Source organism: Heptranchias perlo, chromosome 16 (assembly GCF_035084215.1).
Source record: "Heptranchias perlo isolate sHepPer1 chromosome 16, sHepPer1.hap1, whole genome shotgun sequence".
Classification (NCBI taxonomy): Eukaryota; Metazoa; Chordata; class Chondrichthyes; order Hexanchiformes; family Hexanchidae; genus Heptranchias; species Heptranchias perlo.
In genome coordinates this window covers 24,977,004-24,998,128 of record NC_090340.1, presented here as the reverse complement: position 1 = coordinate 24,998,128, position 21,125 = coordinate 24,977,004, and the positions used below count along the sequence as shown (strand labels likewise).

Below are 21,125 nucleotides of genomic sequence, written 5' to 3'. Positions count from 1 at the left end.
CTCAAAATTAGCTTTTTCCAATTTATTACTTTGGCCTTTGTCTTACTTATTGTCTTTCCCAAACATTAATTTAAACCTGATGATATTATGATGTTCCCCTAAGCTTACTTCCCTTATCTGCTCTGGTTCATTTCCCATTATTAGATCCAGCAGTGATTCCTCTCTTGTTGGGCTTCTCACATACTGGGTATCAAAGGAGTCCTGTACACACTAATTTTGAGCACCTTACTTTAGGAAGGATGTCAAAACCATGGAGAGGGAGCAGAAGAGATTTGCTATGATACCAGGAGAGAGAAGCTTTAGTTTTGAGGAGAGACTAGAGAAACTGGAGATCATTTTCATTAGAGCAGAGAAGGTTAAGAGATCTGACAATGGTGTCCAAAATTATTAAGGGTTTTGATGAGGCAAATAGGGAAAAAACCATTTTTGCTGGTTGGTGAGTAGGTAACTGGAAGGCATACATTTAAGATCATTACCGAAAGAACAAAGTTAGGATTTCTTTTAATATGCAGAGTTCCTAAGAAATAAATGCCCTACAAGAAACATTGGTGGCAACAGAATCCATAATACCTTTTATCACAGAAATTGACTAATACTTGAACAAGATAAATTTAAAAGGGCAGGGAAATGGGAGTACGTGGATGGCTCTTTCAGAAAGCCGACATAGACACAATAGGCCATATGGCCTCCTTAATTCCAAAACACTACGATTTTAGAGAAAATGCTGGAAGAAATAAAACTACTTAACCTAGCAACACATGCAATCTGAAGCACTGTGGTACAAACTGATAGACCACAATCTTGAGCCCCTGATAACTCTGCAGGTTTATTCAGTGAGTAGCTAAGCCATACCAAGAAGGTACCAGGTTTGATCCCTAGTCTCTGATCTCAGCAGTGGGGTAGTAATTGGATTCAGCGCTCTTAAGTTTTGGAGGGGAAAATCAGCCAGGTTTCCCACTTCTGATTCCTTTCCTGCTGGAAGCGTGCATGCATGGACATTGAACGAAGACGGATCAGGCTTAGGTTGTGATGCGCCCATGGTAGAATAGTCTATCTCCACAATATCAAGGCTCACTTGCGAAAAGTACTGGAAAACAACTAGCCTCAGTGGAACTATACACCAGGGAAACAAACATCAGTAAGAAGTCAATGCTTCCAGCAAGAAAAGGAGAGAGCATTGATTCGAGGGGAGGGGAGACTTGGGCTGACAATTATTCGCATAACAAGTTCTTGAGCTTGGTCATACTGTCAGGTGGAAGGAACAAACAGAGGTTAAGCTCTTTCCGAGGGAGGGTAGGAAGAAGATGGGGGTGGGGGATAAATTCTTCATCTGCTTTGCCTACAGAAACCTGGTAATTTGCATGTTTCCTTTCCCTATTATAGCATCACAAATGGAAGCTAACAATACTTGCCAGCTATCTATCTCGGGAATGCAGTTAGCAACAAACCTTTGTTGGATCTGACGCACAGCAAACTCCTCTTTGCTCTTCTAGCAGTGTGCCCTGATTCCAACTATAGAAGAACCATTGAAGAACTTCTACCTCACAAATATAAGATTTATATTTCCCACACTTGTGACCACTTTACCCAAATTATTTTACTTCAGACCCTTACAGTCATCAGAGTTCTAGAAGACTTTCATTCTATCAATTTGGACTGAACATGAACCCAGGTCGAAGTTTTAAAATCCACTGGAATCAGACTGAACTCTAATCCTCCTCACTCTGCTTTTTTATGCAACACACACAATAGCATCAACTGAAAATAAATGAGAAAACAATGGAAAATACCGTACCTCATTTTTTCTGCCCATAACTTTCCATCCTGTAGTTTGATTGACTGATGGTAACAAAATGGATGATGTAGATGCTGAAGCTTTGAAACTATCAGTTAGATCAAGGCAGAGTTTAACAGCAGTTTTTAATGAATTAACTTCATCCTCCATTGCCGCATCTATCAGGTTTGAGAGACTGACATCTAAAGACACAACATAAATGAAAGACTTTATTCTGTCACTGATTACCAGCAAAACTACCATTTCCTAGTTACACAGTCTATTTACAAGATACCATTAAATGTGACGTGCCATTAATATTTGTTGAAGAAACATTGATTTGCCAGTCCAGGTCAGGTCATCCCTGAGCAAAAGTGGCAGGCATGTGTCCAATCTCTCATTGTTTAAATGATGCATCTCTCAGACACATCTACCAGATGGGAACAACTATGCTCATGGAAATGTCCTTGCGCTGGACAGAAGGCATCATGGATGCCAGGAGCAAATGGGAAAAAAAAAAGACTAGGTTACAGAAATTGTTTCAAAATAAACAATCTTTTCTCCAGGTTAGAAGTCATTGTAAGCATAGGGATTTATGATCCTGTGGTGAAACAGCTTGTTTACATCTCTGAATTAATGAAGGAGCAGTGCAAGTATTTCAGTTGTCAGCTAAAATATTCCACAATGGGAAACACTGGCATTTTACTACTGAGCCCTGAGGATAACCAAAACTTAATAAAAACCTAAAATATAGCATACGGTGAAAAATAATTTGAAAATCATGTTCTAAATTGATTTGCAACAAACTGGTGTAGATTATAAACCAGTGAAACTTAATTGTTTCTTTTTATGCTCATCCTGTAATCAACCTGGGCTTCAATTTTAATAAGTGTTTCATCTTTTTCAGCAGAGTGTGATGTAGCCTAGCGCTCCTGATGGCTACATGGATAAAGGGACTGCGCAGTTTAGTAATAAACCATACAAACCAAAAGGGGGTCAAGGTTTAATTCCTGGTCTGTGCCGAGTTAACTGACCTTAGTAGTTAGAACGCTACAATTTGATACAATGGGGAGGGGGAAAATCAACCATGATTGCCAGTCCTGATTGTTATCCATTGGCCCCTGCTGAAAAATGCACAAATGAAGGTGGGACGAGGACAGAATCAAGTGGAGCAGTGACGACCTGCAGTTGAATTGCCTGCAGGTACTCACCGTCTAGCCTCACACAACAGCAGCATCCACTTGGGCAAAGTAACGGAAGGCTGCAAGTGACTGAAACTGCACTCAGCATCAGTCAGCACATTCAGAAGAGGGAAAAACATTGGGCACTTTGTACTTTTTTTAAAAAAAAACTGCAAGCACTTGCTGTTCTTAGTAAGGGATTCATTTTCCACTGTAGTTCTGTGTGTTCCCAATATAGTTCCCACACCAAAAAACATTTGGCACTAATACACTGCAATGCAAAATTTAAAATATGATTCCAAGTTTACTTTAAAAAACAAAATTGTGCCCTCAGGTCATCATGCACTTTTGTAGGCTGAGGGGTTGACCAAGTGGCCTTCTACCAGGCCTCTGCCAATGACATTCTTGAGTCAGCCACAAGATGTACAAGAGCCACATGAAATGGCTTATCTAACTCCCTGTGAGGAAGAACCACACCTCCACTCAGCACCAGAGTGGACATCTGAGATCAGGATTGACTGTGTGAACTCACTTTCTTAACAAATCCATTGTGGGACTAGGTGGTGAGGTGGTGAGATCTGAATTCAATTCCAGCTCAAGCTACTGGCACAGAAGTCTACTTTGCCTCTAAGGATTGTACATTAAATTAGTTTGGGCCATCTCAATCCAGTAACTGGTAAGCATGGGCCCATAAAAGTGCCGCATAGTCAGTGTTAATTGGCACCCTCCCCCAGAGACCACAGGATAATTAGTGCATGAAAAGGAAAAAAAAAATCACAGTAATGTAGTCGTGGAAACTTCTCTACGGTTGGGTCGGGCTGGGCACACTGTTGGGACATCTAACAGTGCTACATTTGACCAAGAAGAGCTTGATGCTGACACTGGCTGCCTGACATGGAAAGTGTTCCATTCCTCAGCATTAACACCTCTCACTTTGACGAGTACAAAATTCACAAAAAACATTAGAAAAATATCTACAAATTTAAGCACTGATTTCTGCTGTAAAATTTCAAATAGTCCTGATAAAGCTATTTCCTTCCAGCACAAACTAAAACAGAACTGGTATATGCAAAAACATGCTTAAGTCTCCTCTACATACAATTATAGTTTTGAAAAGAAAACAAGGATCCAATGCAGGTGTTTCCATATTCGAAATTTAACTTTACACTGAGAATCCAATTACACTCAAGTTACATGCTGAAGCTGTGCATCACTTGACCACTGAATTGATGTGGATTTTGACATCAGTGCTTTTGTCCTAGCAGCTACATATTTTAAAACCAAACTTTACCAGAATAAAACATAATTTAACTATTATCAAAAATGTGGTAGCGTATCTAACAGGGAAAAATAATCAACAGAAAGCTTACCAGAAAATGTCCCCTCTTGCGCTGTCATGTTATCCACATGGCTTCTGTAAAATTATGAGTGTGTTAAGTTGCAGTTCATCAATCAGTAATCTTGTACATTTTTCTAATTCTGTTTTATACAATCATTGAAGAACCATGATTTTATATGAAAATAAAGACCTGTTGATTTTGAAATCTGAAAAAGTTTGATAAGACTTTTGAGGAAAATTAGTAGTGCTCATTATTCTTATTATTTTTCCCCTTTTCAGGGCTCCTTCCAACATGCTTCAAGGCTTCCCATCAATGCCATTCAATGAACGGTCCACAGAAATGATGCAAGAATGCCCAGGGCTCGTTTATCCTGCAATTTTCCTTCTCTCCTTTGGGAAAGTGACTTGATTATGCCTCTACCTGACAGGCTAGTTAAGACAGAGGTTTTCATTTGGGAAAACTGTACTTTCTGTAGCACAGCACACTGATAAACCAATGTGCTGTGTCTCTGGATTAGTTCCATCATTAGAATCTTCACCACCCTAAATCAGATAAAAGAATGATTTCTGAAATAGGCTGATATCTTAAAACGTAAACAGGAGTTATATTCAGACTAAAATCTTAATTGAACTGTTTCCACAGGGGATTGCCAAAACTAGTGTGACAATCAAATAAAGATCGTGGTATATCAAGTACGAAGAACCCTTTGGTGAGTTCTGGTACTAAAATGTCTTGGATTGGAGCAATGTGGAAAGATACAAGAGATGGTCCTGTGATTCCTTTATTCGGTTCAGGCTGGCTTTTATAATGGGAAGCAAACAACAGTGACACAATTTGCACATATACAGCAAGTTAACATGGCAAAATGTGCCAAGATACTTCACAAAAAGAAACGGAGGGAAACTGACATCAAGCAGGAGTTAGGGATGGGGGTGAATGAAGGCTTGGTTAAAGAGATAGATTGTAAGAGAAATTCTGAAGGTAGGAAAAGATGTAGCAAAGTGGAGGGTTGAGGAACAGAATTCCAAATAACTCAGAGGCAGTCACCCATCCCTGGCCCCTCCGAGAGATCAGCTGACAGTGGAATTGATGAAGCCCTCTCACCAATTATTATTTCAGTTACACTTTTATCCCTATGAAATTCCTAGGAAGGCTCACAAGCTTTAAAAAGACTGTTTACTTACTGCCATAACTCTCTCAACTTCTTCTGCACAGCGGGATCCAAGTTGCTGAAATTTGAAGGCATTTGAAACTTTACCTATTTAACAAAAACCCGTTATAAAAAGTACTGTAATGCTATAGATACACAGATCACGTCCTACCAGGAACATGCATCAGCAAAACCCGTTTCTGCTGGCAGGATCTTCAACTCCTGAACTACAAGATAGAACTCACAATCTTTCTGAAAGAAAAAAAATGAAGCATTATTGGGAGTTGCAGAAGGCGGTTCATGAGGTTGCAGCATCTAATGGATAGGGTGGACGTATATGTTCACATAGCCAAGATTGATAAATCGCTGTGCTGAGAAATCTCACCCCACCAAGATCTCTGCACCCTTAAATTTAAGGATCACAAGACTTGAGCACATCTGGTGCATGACTGGCCAGGTCGTCCAGAGTCAAATCTTCCTATTACTCCTAGATCATCCTAGAGAGTAAAGACAATCCCAGGCGCCTCTTCTCAACAACCAACCATCTCCTCTGACCCTTTCTCCATCTATCCATCCACACCGCCACAACTAATGCAACTTTCTTGTCTCAACTTGCCTTAGCCTGCTACTCCTCCCCCATTCTCAGCATCCTGTGCATTTATCCCACCATCTGCTCCATCATTAGGGATAAAGCCTTCAGCCATCATGCTCCTACTCTGGAACTCCTTCCCTAAGCCGCTCGAGCTAGCCACTTCTCTCGCCACCTTCCTCAAAATCTCTCTCTTTAGCCATGTTTTAGGTTATTTCTCCTAACTCTTACTACTGCTCAGCACCACTTCCTCTGCAAAGCACCTTAGGACATTTATTATGTTAAAGGCAAGTTGCTGCTGTTAGAAGCTTGAATCTCAAGACTCACTGATTTTCTGCAATGACATTCCAACATGCTGTACTGTTGCCTGAAAGCATTATTTCACTGCAACAAGCTTTATGCATCTAAACAAAATCTTCAATCATTTTAAAAATACTTCACTATTGTTTTAGTTAAATTTTTACCTTTACAAGAATTTCTGGACAGGCTCGTGGGGCTTCGGAGTGACCTCTGGCCCACCTACTACACTAAGTCAAAGCCAAAATTAAGCTCAAATATCATTAATGTACTATTAAGCATCACTTACCAGCTCCAATTCCAATCTGAGCTGAACATTGAATTTTCTCAAAATAACAATTTTGTCTTTGATATCACTGAATGTATAATCCTCCTCCTCCCTGAAAATTGAGAACAGATATACATGTAACCGATATATGAGTTTTTACCACAGTGTATGCAATGAGCAGTAGGTATCTAAGAAACACTCTACAATGAAAAATACACATTTCTATTGGTCCATGAATCTATAGTGTCTGAACTTAGTTTATATAAAGTATGGTCTAAACCATTAAAAAACAAACACTTAAGTCAGATAACATTAAAAATTTTAATTTTAAAAAACTGCATTTACATGCCCCTTTATCACATCACATCACTGAAACACCTCAAAGCACTTTACAGTGAATCACTTTAGGTGCAGTGATTGTTGTCATGTAGACACCAACATAACCCAAAAAAACCCAATAAGATGAATAGGCAATTCATTTGTTTATGGTAATATTGGTCGAGGGAGCAATATTGGCCGGTATCTTTAACATCTATTTGAAAGGTAAATGGGACCTCGGTTTAACATTTCATTCAATGTACAGCACCTCCAAGAACGCATCATTCCCTCAGTACTACACTAGATTGTCAGCCCAGCTTACGCACTCAAATTCTGGTGAGGCTTGAACTCGTAACCTTCTGATTCAGAGGCATGATTGCTACCAACTGAAGCAAGGTTACACAAATACAGAAAAGATATTCCATGAGTGGCCCGTACTTAGAATCCATACAAGTGGGATAAGAGTACGTTACACAGGTGCAGTTACCAATGGAATATTTCAATTTATCCTATCAATTATTTACACAAAATGTGAGTGAGCCTTCAGCAGTAAATCTTCTGCCTTTCTTTAAATAGTGTGAGGAGAGTAGACTTGGGTGCAAGCAGGAGGAAAGTTCGAAGCAAGGTAAGGCGGTAGCCGCAATAAAGTGCCGAGGCCATCAGAAAGTGGAAAACCTGGAGAACGAGCACTGTGGGCAGGGGTAAGGGAGCAGACACAGATTGGGGAGAGAACAGAGCACACGCAGGCTAGGGTGCAACATGGTTGTGCTGTAAGTTTCCTTGAATTGATTCGCCAAGACCTGATTGGTCCAAAGTGACCACATTATTAGTATGGATCAAACAACAATGGACTGATGGAAAAAAAGAGAGACAGAGATTTAAGCTGTGGACATGTCATCATTGCATGGAGTAAACCAATGGTCTGTGTTACACAAGTGTAATAATATGTGTTATAGGGCACAACTTTAAGGCCGGAAAACCCATCGGGAGATGCCACAGTGCAGGAAATGGCAGAAGGCAGGAAACAATTAAAACTAAGGTCAATTAGAGGCTTACTATTGATGATTATTTTCTTTTTAAATTCTCTTCCCTTTTTTTTTTAAAGATGCTCTTTTTGCTTATTGTCAGATTACCTAGCTGTTCAGTTGTGATTTGTTGCTGTTGAATGTGGCATTTGAACCAAGCAAGTGCAAGTATAACATACACTTTCTTGCATGACAAATTGAGGAGTGACACTTTTCAAGTGTGACGGATGATTGCTAGATAGATTTTTTTTTTGACAGGTAGAAATAGATAGAGTACAGTTGGATGTTTTTGCATAGACTATATGCTGTACTGCCTCAGGAGTTGGTGGTAAAATTGGAGTCACTTTCTTGATCTTTCACTAAAATGCAGTTACTACATAAAGCAACAGAAATCTGGATTTTTATTTGTAATCACTTACTGCTCCAGGTCACGTTTGGCTCCTTTTGTCACCACAGCTTTAATGTAGTGTTTGAGATCTGACAGGTGAACAACGGCAGCAGGGTCATACTCGGCTTCTTTCGTCCAGTTCTCAGGTGGAACAAACTATAAAGAAACCCACAAATGTAACTGAGCCTCACTTAAGTTCATATTCTAAAAACTCATTTTGCAATTACTAATCTGACATTTGGGAGTATCAATTTCACAACAAAGCTTCCACTTGTCAAACAACCATAACTCAATATGATTAATCACTAACATAGTATCAAATTGTCAAATGTATGACTGAGGAAAGCAGGATTCCTGAAAACATATATAGTAAAGAGCACTAAATCTAGACAGGGAATCTAATATTATTCAATTTCAGTAACAGCTCCAAATTAAATTACTCCCAATTACTTTGTTCTGTGGAAGATAACCAGTACCTCCCTAAAATGTACTATATTTTGTGCTACCTCTATGGCATGACTTACGATTCAAATCAATATATTCTTCTGAACAGTTACACAGACCCATCAATAATACCTGACAGCATAATATCTTAAGCATCATCTCAGAGGATAGCAAGACAACAGCCAAGCTGTTCCCTCACACAAGTCAACATGGAGACAACATTCTAATTGCTAGGTGTACAAACTCATTATGCAGGAGTAATTAAGGGTGGACAATTATGAATAAAGTTGTACTCGGCATCAAAAATATCATCGGCACCTGACTATGGAAAAAAGCCGAGGATGCACATTTCGATCAAAAATTTATATGGTTAAGAGAAGATACTCAAATTTCTGTCACAAAATTCAGAGATTTCAGTCCCTGCTCTATCCAAATCAATAAATACATGTAGCACAGACATAAAACAAATGCACAACAAATTATGCAAACACAGTCTGCACCCACACTTGATTAGTCGTAAGCTCAGATAATCTGAACACTTAAGACACTCGGCCATTATTACAAGATATCAATGTGCACATCAGCATAAATCCCAACTGGCTGGCAAGCATAATGCAATTTACAATCTATCAGGTTAACGTATTTAACAGCTAAAACCATTAGGATTGCATTTGATGGATGATTTTTGTACATTGTTGAAATTCAGTACAGTATCTGTTATGTCTACAACTGTCTACTGTTTAGTATGTACAGTTTAAGGTACAGCATTTTTGTAGACAATATATGTTTGCACAATTTAATTGGAAAAATAATTGGATCACATTACGGAGGTTATGATATCAGCTCATTAATTGCAGAATACATTTTTGAAGCCTGAATGAACTGCAATACATACATTGTGCTGACAACTGCATCCCAAACAGTGTTTCCACTAATAGAATACTTCAATGTTAATACAGAAAACTCAACAAAAATTCAACTACCCATTGCAGATTCAAACAGGAACAGAAGTCTGATTGAGACTCGCAGATGGCTGCTTACTTCAGCTCAGCATGAGCTGTTAGCAAGCATCTGGTCCCATTTCTGTAGCTGTTATTAAATAAGCTGCAGAGTATATTGCATCCACAGGGCAGTGTCAAATCAGAAATTCTAATCCAAACCAAGTTGGTTAAATGAACCCAATTTGAACATGCGTTTTCAAAAAGAAATATAACAAACATGCAATGAGGGTCAAAATGTATTGCCATCACTACAATTTAGGTTTGAACCCAGACAGACTAATGGCCTGACTCTCTTCTCCAGCAAATGTTAGGGTCATAAGTGAGGTAAATTTAGTTAGACCTCAATCCCATTCCAAGCAGGCACAAGTCCACAACACAAAATTGACCAGTATGGCACCAAACTGATGTGAGACTGAAATGTTGCAACATAGTGCACTTTTCAGAGATGGAGATTTGAGGCTAAGGTACATCACTGGGGTAAGTCTATAGAGAGCTCACCTCAATTCTCAGGCGTGTGGACTGAACAGGAGTGATTCACTTATGGCATTTATTTACTATCACAATTACTTTCCAATGTTCATACACTGCCAGTTACAAATCTGAAACTTTACAAAACTATGAAGGGTGCCAATACAGAATAACAAAAGCTGATTAAGACCATGGAGTGAAGTAGAGATGATGGAGATCAAAACCGAATTTCTGATCCTATGTGGAAAAAAGGCATTTCTTACGGTTGAAGCATACACATGGGTGAGGGAAAGGGGCAGACACATTCTTGTAAAGAAAAAAAATTCAATCCTACCTCATCTTGGTGAAACAACTAATCTTCTTCAATTCGCTCATTTTTTCTACTTCTTTCAAATTGCGCTGACAAAAATAAGTCATTCCCAGCCAGAATGGAACCTATGGTAAAATCCTATGACCAAAGCTACTGATTTGAGGTCTTATGAAAAAAATGGAGGGAGTTGCACGATACAATCCCAAAACACCAGTCAAAATCTTAAAATTTAACTTATTCAGTCGCCGAAATAGTGGCTCTGCCTGTGAGGTGTCATGCCTATGATTTTACACAGTAAAAATCAATAAATCATAAGCCGAGATTTGTATCCCGTCTGAGCCTCTCACTGAAATGAATAACATGACATTTCCCTTCATGTCTTTATCCAAAATAAACTATAATTCAATTTTGAGAGGTCATGATCTCAAATTTAATTATGGATTAGAATTTATAAACATTTTACTTTGAAATTCTTCAGAATGCTTGTTAATTTTCTGCTTTTTGTGTTTCTATGTTAAAATGGGATATTATATTTCTCCACATAGAATAAACATTTCAGAGTACAGTATACTACATGCATAAGTATATAATGGAGCATTTTCAACATATGGTATATGTTTTTGTGTATATTTCAGCTTTAATGTGTACAGTTCGCTTTGAACTGTATTCACTTCCCAACGGCTTAACAAATTAGTCATTCAGCTATTCAGACCAAGCAGGACCCAGGTTCATTCCCTGGTCTGCGCTGAATTAAACGATCTTAGTCACGCAACATTGAGGTCACCTCTTCCCCTCGCCCCCCTCGCCACCCCCCCCATAAGAAACTGGGTCGACTACGCCTCGAAATTGCCCCAACTCATTTCATTTAATATTCTTGCAGCTGACAAGAGAACCTCAGTTGATTCAAACCCTGGTCCCAGAGGTCAAAGAAAGGCCAGGCTTCCAACCAAATGCACTATCCAGTGCGCGTGTGCGGTTCAGGATCAGATCAGGCTCAGCTGTGGTCAAATGCTGGTCAACACACCACGGAAATTCAAGGATCAATAATGGACACCTGCACGAATTACCATAGAACGACCAGCCGGTGGAACCTTACTGTACCTCAGCAACTAGTCAGCATTTAAAGAAGAGGAGAAAAGTATATTTATGTTTCAGTAAGTAATGTATATGTTTCATTATATACCACAGGGACTGAAATTAACACGGACAAACTAGATCAAGGCCAGGAAACCTTGAGATAGGCCAATTACATCACACACTGATACACTGAGCTAATTACACAAGCAAGCACAAGAAATCCCATAAACAAAACATGGCCCACATGATAGTGTGAAATAATCTGTCAGTGTTTCTCTTTCCTCTGGTTTAGTCCCTGTAGGTCCTCAAACACGCAACCAAAGTTGGATAGAAGCGTTAACGTGTCTTCCTGCCATTCAAAGTATTGCATCATTTTAAGAGATGGTGAGGCACTACAATAAAAATTCAGGAGAGACTTTTAAAGATGAAATCTAGGGTCCCAGGGATTCATTGTTCCCAAAAAAAAGTTTGTTTGGTGTCTGCTCTGCTCAATGATTTAATTTGTGCAGCACATAAAGTTACATTTTTAATAACGTTGTCCACTGTGCTGTGGTTTTGTTAAATCCACCACTGCCTAAAGGCACCACTTTTTTTTTCCAAGACAAATCATTTATAATTTGATTGTGGAACTGTATTGTAAATCCAATTACCTGGCAACCTTAGGAACTGTAGAAATCTAATTGCAACAGATGGGGGAGAATGTGCAGAAATCCAACTGCCTGACAGTTGGGATAGGAGTGCTGCTATACAAATCCAATTCCTTGGTCTCTAATTCCAGTTTGCATCTGAACCATTGGCAGTTTGGTGAAGCTTTTTTTGATCATATTCAGCCATCTGATACTTGGCCTTCAAGGAATCAGCATTTTGGTGCCTGCAAATTTGGTATCTGAACATTCATCCCCAGTCTGTAAGCAGCTGAAAAAGGAAGCAACTAGGACAGGTAGAGACAATGAAATAATTGCAAATGTTTTACCAATCAATCGCATAAACAAACATGAGCTATAGGAAAAGATCTGCAAACTGGTAGATTATCATAGAAATTTAGGGCACAGGAGGAGGCCATTTGGTCTGTGCCGGCCGAAAAAGAGCTATCCAGCCTAATCCCACTTTCCAGCTCTTGGTCCGTAGCTTTGTAGGTTACGGCACTGCAAGTGCATAGCCAAGTGCTTTCTAAATGCGATGAGGGTTTCTGCCTCTACCACCCTTTCAGGCAGAGAGTTCCAGATCCCTAACACCCTCTGGGTGAAAAAAAGTGTTAACTCCCTTCTAATCCTTCTACCAATTACTTTAAATCTATGCCCTCTGGTTATTGACCTCTCTGCTAAGGGAAATAGGCCCCTCATAATTTTATACACCTCAATTAAACCTCTCCTCAGCCTCCTCTTTTCAAAACAAAATAACCCCAGTGTATCCAATCTTTCCTCATAGCTAAAATTCTCCAGTCTTGGCAACATCCTCGTAAATCTCCTCTCTAGTGCAATCACGTCTTTCCTGTAATGTGGTGACCAGAACTGTACGCAATACTCTAGCTGTGGCCTAACTAGTGTTTTATACAGTTCTAGCACAACCTCCCTGTTCTTATATTCTTTGTCTCGGCTAATAAAGGAAATTATCCCATATGCCTTCTTAACCACCTCATCTACTGTCCTGCTACCTTCAGGGATCTGTGGACATGCATTTCAAGGTCCCTTTGTTCCTCTACACTTCTCAGTATCCTACCATTTATTGTGTATTCTTTTGCCTTGTTTGCTCTCCCCAAATGCATTACCGCACCTTTCTCTGGATTGAATTCCATTTGCCACCTTCCTGCTCACCTGACCAGTCCATTGATATCTTCCTGCAGTCTACAGTTTTCTTCCTCTCTATCAACCACGCGGCCAATTTTTGTATCATCTGCAAACTTCTTAATCATGCCCCCTACATTTAAGTCTAAATCATTGATATGTACCACAAAAAGCAAGGGACCTAGTACCGAGCCCTGCAGAACCCCACTGGAAACAGCCTCCCAGTCACGAAAACACCCATCGACCATTACCCTTTGCTTCCTGCCACTGAGCCAATTTTGGATCCAACTTGCCACTTTCCCTTGAAGCCCAGGGGCTTTTATTTTTCTGACCAGTCTGCCACGTGGGACCTTATCAAAAGCCTTGCTAAAATCCATGTAGACTACATCAAAAGCACTACGCTCATCAACCCTCCTTGTCACCTCCTCAAAAAATTCAATCAAGTTAGTCAGACACAACCCTCCCTTAACAAATCCATGCCTTTCTAAATGACGATTAATATTGTCCCTCAGGACTTTTTCCAATAATTTGCCCACCACCCGAGGTTAGGCTGACTGGCCTGTAATTACTTGGTCTATCACTTTCTCCCTTTTTAAATAACGGTACAACGTTATTAGTCCTCCAGCACTACACCTGTAGCCAGAGGGGATTGGAAAATGATGGTCAGAGCCCCCGCTATTTCCTCTCTTGCAAACCAAGTTAGCACTAATACTGTGGAGGATGAATTCCTGGAATGTATAGGAGATGGTTTCTAGATCAGTATGTTGAGGAACCAACTAGGGAACAAGCTATTTTAGATCTAATATTGTGCAATGAGAAAGGGTTAATTAATAATCTTGTTGTAAAGGAGCCCTTAGGGAAGAGTGACCATAATATGATAGAATTCTTCATTAAGTTTGAAACTGATGTAGTTCAATCCAAAACTGGGGTCTTAAATCTACAAAGGAAACTACAAAGGTATGAGGTGCAAGTTGGCTGTGGTCAATTGGGGAACTACATTAAAAGATATGACGGTAAAGAGGCAATGGCTAGCATTTGAAGAATTAATACATAATTTGCAACAAATATATATTCCTTTAAGGCACTAAAACCCAACAGGAAAAGTGGTCCAACCGTGACTAACAAGAGAAATTAAAGATAGTATTAAATCAAAGGAAGAGGCATATAAATTTGCCAGAAAAAGCAGTGAGCCTGAGGATTGGGAGCATTTTAGAAATCAGCAAAGAAGAACCAAGAAATTGACAAAGGGAAAATAGAATATGAGAGTAAACTAGCGAGAAACATTAAAACGGACCGTAAAAGCTTCTATAGGTATGTAAAAAGGAAAAGACTGGAGAAGGAAAATGTGGGTCCCTTACAGACAGAGACAGGAGAATTTATAATGGGGAATAAGGAAATGGCAGATAAATTAAACAAATACTTTGTGTCTGTCTTCACGGAAGAAGACACAAAAAACCTCCCAGAAATACTAGAGAACCAAGGGTCTGGCGAGAATGAGGAACTGAAAGAAATTAGTATTAGTAAAAAAAGAGTACTAGAGAAATTAATGGGACTGAAAGTCGATAAATCCCAAGGACCTGATGATCTACATCCCAGGGTTTTGAAAGAGGTGGCTATAGAGGTAGTTGATGCATTGGTTGTCATCTTCCAAAATTCTATAGATTCTGGAATGGTTCATGCAGATTGGAGGGTAGCAAACATAACACCACTACTGAAGAAAGGAGGAAGAGAGAAAACAGGGAACTGTTAGCCTGACATCAGTAATAAGAAAAATGCTAGAATCTATTATAAAGGATGTGATAACAGGACACTTAGAAAATAATAATAGGATTTGGCAGAGTCAACATGGATTTATGAAAGTGAAATCATGTTTGACAAACCTATTGGAGTTCCTTGAGGATGTAACTAGTAGAATAGATAAGGGGGAACCAGTGGATGTGGTGTATTTGGATTTTCAGAAGGCTTTCGAAAAGGTCCCACACAGGAGGTTGGTGAACAAAGTTAGAGCACATGGAATGGGGGTAACATAGTGGCATGGATTGAGAACTGGTTAACAGACAGAAAGCAGAGAGTAGGAATAAATGGGTCTTTTTCAGGTTAGCAGATGTGACTAATGGGGTACCGCAGGGATCGGTGCTTGGGCCCCAGCTATTCACAAACTTTATCAATGATTTGGATGAGGGGACCAAATGTATTATTTCCAAGTTTGCTGATAACACAAAACTAGGTGGGAATGTGCGTTGTAAGGCGGATGCAAAGAGGCTTCAAGGGGATATAGACAGGCTAGGTGAGTGGGCAAAAACATGGCAGATGGAATATAATGTGGAAAAATGTGAAGTTATCCACTTTGGTAGGAAAAACAGAAATGCAAAATATTTTTTAAATGGTGAGAGAGTGGGAAATGTTGATGTTCAAAGGGACCTGGGTGTCCTTGTACAAGAGTCACTGAAAGCTAACATGCAGGTGCAGCAAGCAATTAAGAAGGCAAGTGGTATGTTGGCCTTTATTACAAAAGGATTTGAGTACAGGAGTAAAGATGTCTTACTGCAATTATATAGGGCCTTGGTGAGACCGCATCTGGAGTATTGTGTACAATTTTGGTCTCCTTACCCAAGAAAGGATATATTTGCCATAGAGGGAGTGCAACAAAGGTTCACCAGACTGATTCCTGGCATGACCGGATTGTCACATGAGGAGAGATTGAGTAGACTAGGCCTGTATTCTGTAGAGTTTAGAAGAATGAGAGGTAATCGCATTGAAACATTAAAAAATTCTTACAGGGCTTAACAGTGTAGATGCAGGGAGGATGTTTCCCCTGGCTGGGGAGTCTAGAACCAGGGGTCAGAATAAAGGGTAGGCCATTTAGGACTGAGATGAGGAGAAATTTCTTCACTCAGAGGCTGGTAAATCTTTGGGATTCTCTACCCCAGAGGGCTGTGGAGGCTCAGTCATTGAGTATATTCAAAACAGAGATCAATAGATTTCTAGATATTGAAGGCATCAAGGGATATGGGGATAGTGCAGGAAAATGGCGTCGAGGTAGAAGATCAGCCATGATCTTGTTGAATGGCGGAGCAGGCTCGAGGGGCCAGATGGCCTACTCCTGCTCCTATTTCTTATGTTCTTATGTTCGTAACAGCCTGGGATACATTTCATCTGGGCCTGGTGATTTATCTACTTTCAAAGATGCTAAACCCCTTAATATTTCCTCTCTCACTATGTTTATCCCATCCAATATTTCACACTTCTCCTCCTTAACTGCAATCTCTGCATCGTCCTCTTCTTTTGTGAAGACAGAGGCAAAGTATTCACTAAAAACCATACCCACATCTTCCGCCTCCACACACAGGTTACTTTTTTGGTCTCTAATAGGCCCTACTCTTTCCTTAGATATCCTCTTGCTCTTTATGTATTTGTAAAACATCTTTGGGTTTTCCTTGCCAATATTTTTTCATGCCCTCTCTTTGCTTTCCTAATTTCCTTTTTAATTTCACCCCTGCACTTTCTATACTCCTCTAGGCTTTCTGCAGTATTGAGCTCTCGGTATCTGACATAAGCTTCCCTTTTTTGCCTTATCCTACCCTGCATGCTCCTTGACATCCAGGAGGGCTCCAGATTTGAGAGTCCCACTCCTTTTCTTTGTGGGAACATATTTGCTCTGAACCCTCGCTATCTCTCCTTAAATGCCGCCCACTGCTTGACACTGATCTACCTTCAAGTAGCTGTTTCCAGTCCACTTTTACTAAATCACATCTCAGCTTAGTAAAATTGGCCTTTCCCCAGTTGAGAACTTTTACTCCTGGTCTATCTTTGTCCTTTTCCATAAGGAAGCTAAATCTAATTGAATTATGATCACTAACACCAAAATGCTCTCCCACTGATACCCCTTCCACCTACCCAGCTTCATTCCCTAAAACTAAGTCCAGAACTTCCCCCCTCTCTTGTTGGGCTTGCCACATACTGGCTAAAAAAGTTCTCCTGAATGCATTTTAAGAATTCTGTGCCCTCTATACTTTTTACACTGATTCTATCCCAGTTAATATTAGGGTAGTTGAAATCCTCTACTATTACTGCCCTATTGTTTTTGCACTTCTCAGAAATTTGCTTACATATTTGCTTTTCTATCTCCCTGACTGTTTGGGTGTATATAGTACACTCCCATTGGTAACTTATGGCTGCACTTCTTTGATTAATGATTTTACATGCTAGGTTTGATAACACCATTCTTCAGCCAGCTTAAATTCACACCTTTGCTACCAAGAGACTGGGCAAGCAAAAGGAAGGCTTTCATTTAGTTCCTTATTACATTTCCCAAATATCTCAAAGTACTTTGAAATGCAGAGCCATTTTGCACCAAGATCCCATAAAGAGAAATTAGATGAAGGAAAGAACACGCATGTAAATAGCACCTCCCACATTCTCAAGACGTGCCAAAGCACTTCACCACCCAATGAAGTACTTTTGAAGTATACTCACTTCACAATGTAAAAAAACACAGCAGCCTATTTGAATACAGCAAGGTCCTAAAAACAGCAATGAGATAAATAACCAGGTAATCTGTTTTAGTGATGTTGGTTGAAGGATCAATATTGGCCAGGACACCAGTAGAACTCCCCTCCTCTTTTTCAAATAGTGTCGTGGGATCTTTTATGTCTAATTGACATGGTTTAACATCTTATTCAACAGTGAGCATTCCTTCAGTACTGCACTGAAGTATCAGCCTAGATTATGTGCTCAAGTCTCTGAAGTGGGGTTTGAACCCATTACTTTCTGAATCAGAGACAGATGCTACCAGAGCCAAGGCTGACACAATGGCCAAATAATCTGCTCGGTGTTATTTGAAGAAAAAATGTTGGACTGGACACCCTGGAGTCCAGGCCTGGAGAACTCTGCTTCTCTTCAAATTGTGCTGAGATCTGTAACATCCAGCTAAACCACCAGAAAAGCACTGTTTGGTATGGCAAAAAAAAACAGTATCTAACAATAGTGCAATCTCTAGGTATTGAATGTTGCACTGGAGTGCCATCCTAGATCCTGTTCTCAAGTCCTGCTGTGGAGTTTGAACTCCAAACTTTCTAAGAGGCAAGGGTGTTACTAACTGAGTCAAACTGACAATACACATCAGAAGCATGCTACCAGAACTCCACCAATAGCTCCTCTTAACCAACAACCAGGGGACCAGGGATATTTCAATTTTGCTTTCCCCACTAGCAGGCACAACAACTTGCATTTATATGACACCACAGCCTTCGCTAAGCTCAATACAGATCAGACCTCCAACTCCAATACTCGGACACCCAAGAGTGCTGTATTCTAAACAACTTGCATTTATAAAGGTTCCTTAATGTACAAGGGATTCCAGGGCACTTATCATAGTAGTTACAGCACAGGAAGAGGCCATTTGGCCCATCATGCCTGTGCTGGCTCTTTGAAAGAGCTATCCAATTAGTCCCATTCCCCTGCTCTTTCCCCATTGCTCTGTAAATTTTTTCCCCTTCAAGTATTTATCCAATTCCCTTTTGAATCTGCTTACACCATCCTTTCAGGTAGTGTATTCCAGACCATTACAACTTGTTGCTTAAAAAAACATTTCCTCATGTCACCTTTGGCTCTTTTGCCGATCACCTTAAATCTGTGTCCTCTGGTTACCGACCCTTCTGCCACTGGAAACAGTTTCTGCTTATTTACTCTATCTAGACCGTTCACAATTTTGAACACCTCTATCAAATTTCCCCTTAACCTTCTCTGTTCCAAGGAGAATAACCCCAACTTCTCCAGTCTCTCCACATAACTGAAGTCCCTCATCCCTAGCATCATACTAGAAAATCTCTTCTGCAGCCTCTCCAGGGCCTTGACATCCTTCCAAAAGTGTAGTGCCCAGAATTGAACACAATACTCCAGCTGAGTATTTAAAACCAGTGTTTTATAAAGGTTTAACATAAGTTCCTTGCTTTTGCACTCTATGCTTCTATTAATAAAGACCAGGATCCCAAATGCTTTTTTAACAGCCTTCTCAACTTGTCCTGCCACCTTCAAAGATTTGTGTACATATACCCCCAGGAGTCTCTGTTCCTGCACTCCACTTAAAATTATACCATTTAGTTTATATGACCTCTCCTCATTCTTCCTACCAAAATTCATCACATCACTTCTCTGCTTTAAATTTCATCTGCCATGTATCTGCCCATTTCACCAGACTGCCTATGTCCTCCTGAAGCCTGTTACCATCCTGCACATAGTTTACTACATTTCTGAGTTCAGTGTCATCTACAAACTTTGAAATTATACCCTCCATACCCAAGTCCAGGTCATCAATATATATCAAAAAGAGCAGTGGTCCTCATACTGGCCCCTGGGGAACACCACTGTATACTTCCCTCCAGTCTGAAAAACAACCTTTTACCACTTAAACAGATTTTATTAGTTGGTGAGGTGAGTGACAAAGCTTGGTGTGTGGCACTATTTACTGCCTGCTGCTGAATTTAAGCTACAGTAAGAGGCTCGCTCGCTCGCTCGCTCGCTCCCTCCCTCCCAATATCGGCTACTTTACCTCAATGACTTGAGCTGGAGCCGGCCTGTGTCGGCTCTCGGCTGGTCCGTATCTCAGCAGCTGCTCCGCAATCCAGGGCCGTCCGATGTACGATTTGTGGGAGTTCATATTTCGGTCCCCGGTGCAGTCCACATGTTCCACGCACCGTTACCAAGGCAGCCAAACAAGGCCCGTGCGGCTCCTCCGCCACAGCAGGCCCCAAACTCCACCACTTCTCCCAACACATGCGCAGTGCGACTCGCTTGTCCTAGTAATACGCGTGCGCAGTGATAGGTCCAACGACAAGGAAGATTGTGGAGGTTAGAGAATAATTATTAAATGTCCAGTTTTATTAGACTTGCGAAATGACACGGAATATGATTGATAGGCACGAATTTCGGTACTAATAAATAAACCTATTCTGACTTTAGTACACTTTTAAAAAGTAAATACACCTTATAAACATATACAGTATTCATTACCCTTAATTCCCCTAACACTGTGTTCTCCCAATTTAGGCAATAATGTTTGAGATGAGAAAGAACTTCATTGAACTCAATATTGACAAGACTGAAGCCATCCTAGCACGTGCCAAAAACTCTTCACCTTAGCGCCACCACTCTGCCTATCCCTAGCAATCTCAGTATTCTGCTTAGCCCTGAGTTGAGCTGAAACTCCACATCCGAACCACCACCACCACAACTGCCTATTTCTACATTTGCCACATCGCCTGCCTTCACTCCTGCTGTCAGCAAAACCCTTAAGGAGCTTTTCAAAGCCTTTATCACCTGCAGATGTGATTACTCCAACGGTCTCCTTGCCAGCCTCCCAAGCTCCACCCTTCACAACTTGTCCAAATGTTTACTGCCCATATCCTACCTCATACTAAATCCCATTCCCTTATCTTCCCTGCCCTCACCACCCTTCGTTGGCTCCCCATCTCCCAACACATCAATTTAAAATTCCTTGGCCTTGCCCTTCCATTGGGGTCGATTTTGCAAAGGAGGCGGGATGGCAGTGAGGGGGTGAAGGTGCGTATGACAAACCTGCATGAACAAAACTTACCGTTTCCAACGCGATCGCATGTTGATTGCTGATGATTAACGTCCTCTCCCAGGGTTTCACGCCTGGCAGCCAGCCTGATTGACAGGCTGGCTGCCGTCGGGAGCTACAACGGTGGGG

General features: G+C 40.5%; 1 protein-coding gene across 1 annotated transcript in view; it reads right to left on the bottom strand.

Moving 5' to 3' along the window:
- acd (ACD shelterin complex subunit and telomerase recruitment factor) overlaps window positions 1–20,201 on the bottom strand; it is a 37,528-nt gene extending 17,327 nt beyond the window's left edge. Inside the window, exons 1-7 of the mRNA XM_067997839.1 lie at window positions 19,965–20,201; window positions 8,362–8,486; window positions 6,621–6,711; window positions 5,618–5,697; window positions 5,480–5,524; window positions 4,326–4,369; window positions 1,796–1,977 (exon numbers count right to left, since the gene is read on the bottom strand). Coding sequence (XP_067853940.1) covers window positions 1,796–1,977; window positions 4,326–4,369; window positions 5,480–5,524; window positions 5,618–5,697; window positions 6,621–6,711; window positions 8,362–8,486; window positions 19,965–20,072 — 675 coding nt within the window. The 5' untranslated portion in view covers window positions 20,073–20,201. The remainder of the gene's footprint in view (window positions 1–1,795; window positions 1,978–4,325; window positions 4,370–5,479; window positions 5,525–5,617; window positions 5,698–6,620; window positions 6,712–8,361; window positions 8,487–19,964) is intronic.
- Between the last annotated feature and the right edge of the window lie 924 nt (window positions 20,202–21,125).